At 45.0% G+C, this 5000-nt stretch overlaps 1 protein-coding gene across 1 annotated transcript in view; it reads right to left on the bottom strand.

Moving 5' to 3' along the window:
• ush2a (Usher syndrome 2A (autosomal recessive, mild)) overlaps window positions 1-5000 on the bottom strand; it is a 302735-nt gene that overhangs the window by 125485 nt on the left and 172250 nt on the right. Inside the window, 2 exon segments of the mRNA XM_042073212.1 lie at window positions 3101-3310; window positions 4777-4940. Of these exon segments, the coding sequence (XP_041929146.1) occupies window positions 3101-3310; window positions 4777-4940 (374 nt within the window).

The raw sequence follows: 5000 nt of genomic DNA, 5'->3' as shown, positions 1-5000 counted from the left end.
AGGTGCTGAAGTTGCGGAGCAGTGTGGGGAGACCAGCTGTTTCTTGCTAGGGATGCAAATGTGACTCCATACCACACCACACCACTCTCACCACTGCTGCTGCTGCTATTGCGCTCGCTCGCTCGCAAGGAAAAACACTCAGCACTCCAGCACAGAGGTGGGGCAGAGAGAGAGAGAGAGAGAGAGAGAGAGAGAGAGAGAGAGAGATAGAGAGAGATGGAGAGAGAGAGAGATAGAGAGAGAGATAGAGGTGGAGAGAAAGAGATAGAGGTGGAGAGAGAGAGAGAGGTGGAGAGAGAGATGGAGAGAGAGATGGAGGGAAAAATACAGGTAAATAAAATGAAAGAAAACAGAAAGAAGGAAAGAAAAAGAACATGAGAAAAGAGAGGAAAAGAAAGACCAAAAAAGAACGAAAGAAAGAAAGAAAGAAAGAAAGAAAGAAAGAAGGCAAGGCAAGGCAACAGCATGGAGAATGGAGAGACAAAGACAGCAAACAGAGAAAGAGAGAGAGAGAGAGAGAGAGAGAGAGAGAGAGAGAGAGAGATGGAGAGAGAGAGAGATAGCAAACCTGAGTTGTTCCCACTAACTTTGCTATCGGTGCATCAGCGCATTGGCGGAAGTGATGCAGACAGTTTAATGACTATTGATCCCGTGGCAGAGGTCAAGATATCAAAATTTCGGAGGAGAGGAGACATCTTTATCCCTGTGATCTGCTTCCAGTGCGGGCTGGAAAACTGTTTTAAAATAATCAAATCAATACTCTACTGACAGCAGGCACCCAACGCGCTGAGAACACCTGCCTCTCACACCACAGGTCAGCGGAACAAAGACACACACACACACACACACACACACACACACACACTCTTTCACCTGCCTCTCAGAGCACAGGTCAGCGGAGCAAAGACACACACACACACACACACACACACACACACACTTTCTCTGCTTCTGCAGAAGGACAGCACAAACAGAAACATGGCAGTCACTTTTATTTTTAAAACTGCATTCACATGAAGTCTTACTTCTTGTCTGCATCGGACATAAATGTCTCCGTACTCTAAATGCACCCACATCAGTGACAAAATGTAGGACATCTCACATCAAAACATACAGTATATACTACTGAAGTATTTATCTATATGTTTTATATTTATATTTTATTATTACTGTTCTTATAAACTATTTTTCTTCTTCATTTAACTTTCCTCTTGCTTTACGCGACTGCTTCACGGCTGCACGGTGTCACACTTGCCTTTTAAAAGCAGGGACAAAGTTGAAAGTAAATCTCTGACTTTATTCTTTCATCCCTGACATGGCTTTTATTTGTTGCATCACAAGTATCACAGGGCCTTACGTCAATCAAATCAAGTCAAATCAAAATGCCAAACACACTGAAGATACTGCAAGGAAAAGTGAATGTGTGAGCTGTGATAATATCAGTGTTTGATAAAAATGTGTATACACATCACCTAAGAAGTCTTTTCCCGTTTAGTTTTCCCTTCATAGGCTGAATCCCGATCTCATCCCTAAGGCCTCTAACCTGACTCTCGCCAGATGAATTTTGTTCCGCTTAGCTCCGCCTAGCTTCACTCACATCCATCTGGGACCTCTTCCATTGAGAGTGATTTCAGCACCAGATTGTATGGTAGAGCCAATCAGGACGCAGGGCGGGAGTTTCATAGATGTGACATAGCGTAGAAGCGACTGTGAGACTGTTATCAGCGTCACGGGTTGGCTTCGATGTGAGTGGTTGAAGTAGCACGTCAATAGATGACGGACAAGTGGCTTATTCAATCATAAGCAAGTATTTTTTGATTAGGCCCAGCCTTCTGAAGCAACACTCCAATGGATTGGTCCCAGATGGATGAGTGGAGCTAGGCGGAACGAAATTCATCTGGCGAGAGTCAGGTTATAAGGTCTCGCCGTGATTACATAAATCATAGTTTACCCACCTCTTATTTCACTACATCCCTGCCTACCGCCGTCTCTTTTGTAAGACATCATTAGAGAGGGAGACCTCCAGGTTTTGGTGTTTATGTCCTCGTCTGTGGGTGTGTCCACACAAATGAGTTTGCTTCCTCGTATGACCAGTGGTTGGTGTTTATGTCTATGGCTGAATCCCGATCTCATCCCTAAGGTCTAAGCCCTGTACCCTCACACACTTAACTGACATGCGTTGATAAGTGATCGAGTTTGCGACGGTGTTAAGGGTTCAGAACGCTAATAACAGGAACAGGGACAGCACCTGTGACCTAGCATTAAACTGACAAAACGCAAAAAACATGTTGCACAGCCTCCCTTTGGGTAACCCTGTGTTTCACGTCACAACGCTATGGATTGTTGGTAATTCCCTTGCGGGAACACGCATCAAAGTGTGTGAGTCCGTGAGGGGAGAGATTGGGATTCAGCCATAGTCTCTTCACAAACCAGCAAACATCTGATGTCACTTCCTCCCTACAATTATAGGAAGTTGACAGAACAGAACTCCACTGTTAGAAGCCCTCACGCCTGCACTCAGCTACTGGTCACAAGATGGCTGCTGTATAGCATGGTAGAACACACATGATTTATTGACAGTTGTGAGGGGTAGCTCTGCAGAACTGGTCTGTGTGTGTGTGTGTGTGTGTGAGTGTGTGTGTGTGTGTGAACGGGGTGAGGGCCCAGGTTAGGGTCGGACGCTGCTAACAGATCCATTAGGCCACCATGTGTGTTCTTCACAGGGACCCGGCTATTGATCCGCCCGTCGCCCGACAGCCTCAGTCACTCACTTAAGCATTTTAGCATTTCACTACTGCTAGCGTCCCCCCCACCACCAAAGCATACATCAAACACACACACACAGATACACACATACACACACACGCACACACACACACACACACACATACACACACACACATACACACACACACATCGCACGCACACTCCTCCCTCTGTTTTTTTTTTACATCCCAAATGGTATGTGACCCAGCCTCACGTGTGAATGAGACAAGAAGCACTCACGTGTGGCCCCTTTAAAAAAAAAAAAAAAAAATAGAAAGACGAGAAAAATCAATGAGCGTCCCACTCTCCCGCATTCCCATCATGCTCGGCTCACCTCCGTCCTCTGTCGTACAGGTCACCTGGGCGCTGGTGGCGTTGTGTGCCCCGTTGAACACCTGCAGGGTGAGGTTGTACACCGTGCTGGGCTGCAGGTCTGGGACGAGGGCGGATGTCACCTCAGGGTCGAAGGTCAAGGCCTGGATGCCCTGGCTGGAGTTCACCCACAGGGTGTAGGACACTACCTCCCCCTGAAGATCCTCTAGAGCTGGACAGAGAGAGAGAAGTGGGAGTGGGGGCAGGCCAAGAACCATTTACAAATATCCACACATTTAGCAATACCAAGAAGATACACTGACCATTACTTACAATTATCTATAAGCTCTCAGGCATTGGCTACTTTACTATTCATTGTGTTATTTATCATAAAGTGTTATCAACATCTGGCTATTATTCTATATGATTTCATCTGTTAATCTTTTATATTAATCCTCCTTCTTCTTATTCTAACGTAACTAGCAACACTATGTATTCCTTGAGCTTTTCCTCATTACCACAGCTACTGGTACTTTCGCCATAACTGTTCAATATTTCTAGTTCAACTACTGTACTGTTTGTAATAGGGTTGCAATACCTCTAATATCTATTGGTACGAACACTACTTCTGCTGCCATCTTCTGCTTAGGGCTGCTATGGAGTATATTTCCAATGGTATGGAGCATTACTCCACACCTACCTAGTTACTTATGCATTTACAGTGATTTCCTATTTATTATTTACATTGTGTATAAACAGCAGGACAGTGTTTTATGCAAGTAAAAAAAAAACATATTAACTGCCCCTGTGTAATAACCTCATAGCTGAAGAAATTTTGCAAAATCAATGTATAAACCGCAGCTAATAGTTGGGAACTTACGGTAGCTGATGTTTTTGTCCAAAGTGACTTGCATATACCAATTGCAGGGGCCAGTTTCCCTGGAGCAATTTGGGGTTAAGCACCTTGCTCAAGGGCACAACTGTGGCAGCTAGGAATTGAACCCATGTCTTTCTGTGACTACTAGCATGCTAGCCAAGTTCCTTAGCCACTACACTAGCCTCAGCACTCCTGTGCCCATGCTGCCTGCCGCGGTGGCGATGGAATGCTACCAGGGTTCCCACTCTAACTCAGATGTAAAATTCCATGGCTTTTCCCTGACTTTCCATGATGAAAAACCTGAATTTCCATGACCTACTACAGAATGAATCATACAATATATCGACCAAAGATTTCAAAGTAGCCGCATAGTATTCAAGAATCTTTGACTTTTTTTTAAAGTGGGAGATGAATAAATGGGTATTGAATAAGCAAGGTTGGGCTAAGCACCACTCAAGCAAGCAGTACAACTCATTACCAGATATATTAGCATTACCCCTTAAAGGAGTACCGTCACACCGGTGTGATGGGAATGTTGGGAAATTAACATTCTAAAGAATATCTGGGTTCATTGAATTCAACATAGAATTTTAGAACCTTCAATTGTTGCGGAACTTAGAATGTTCAAAAACCTACACCTTTAAGGGTTAATGTATCTTGGCAAGTAAATTTTAAACTTCTACAACAAAATTCCCTGATATTCCATGACTTTGCCCCACAAATGGTAAAATTCCATGACTTTCCATGTCTGTAATAGACTTTATCATATTTCCATGATATTCCAGAAATTCCATGACCCGTGGGAACCCTTCGCTACTCACTGGGCGTGGTCCAGTTGACCAGGATGGAGGTGTGGGACACGGTCAGAGAGGAAATGGAACTGGGCCTGCGGGGCACGCCGGCCAGCGTGGACGCCGTGGCGATCTCCCCCGACGAGTAGCCCACGTCGTTGTGGACCAGCAGCTTGTACTGGTACTGAGTGAACCTACAGGGGAAGGGCCACAGAGAGAGAGAGCGACATGAACCGGATGTTCTGCAGGCCAGC

This window comes from Alosa sapidissima, chromosome 19 (genome assembly GCF_018492685.1).
Source record: "Alosa sapidissima isolate fAloSap1 chromosome 19, fAloSap1.pri, whole genome shotgun sequence".
In the NCBI taxonomy this organism is placed as follows: Eukaryota; Metazoa; Chordata; class Actinopteri; order Clupeiformes; family Clupeidae; genus Alosa; species Alosa sapidissima.
Note: the sequence above shows the minus strand (reverse complement) of the source record. Positions and strands in the feature narration are given on the sequence as shown.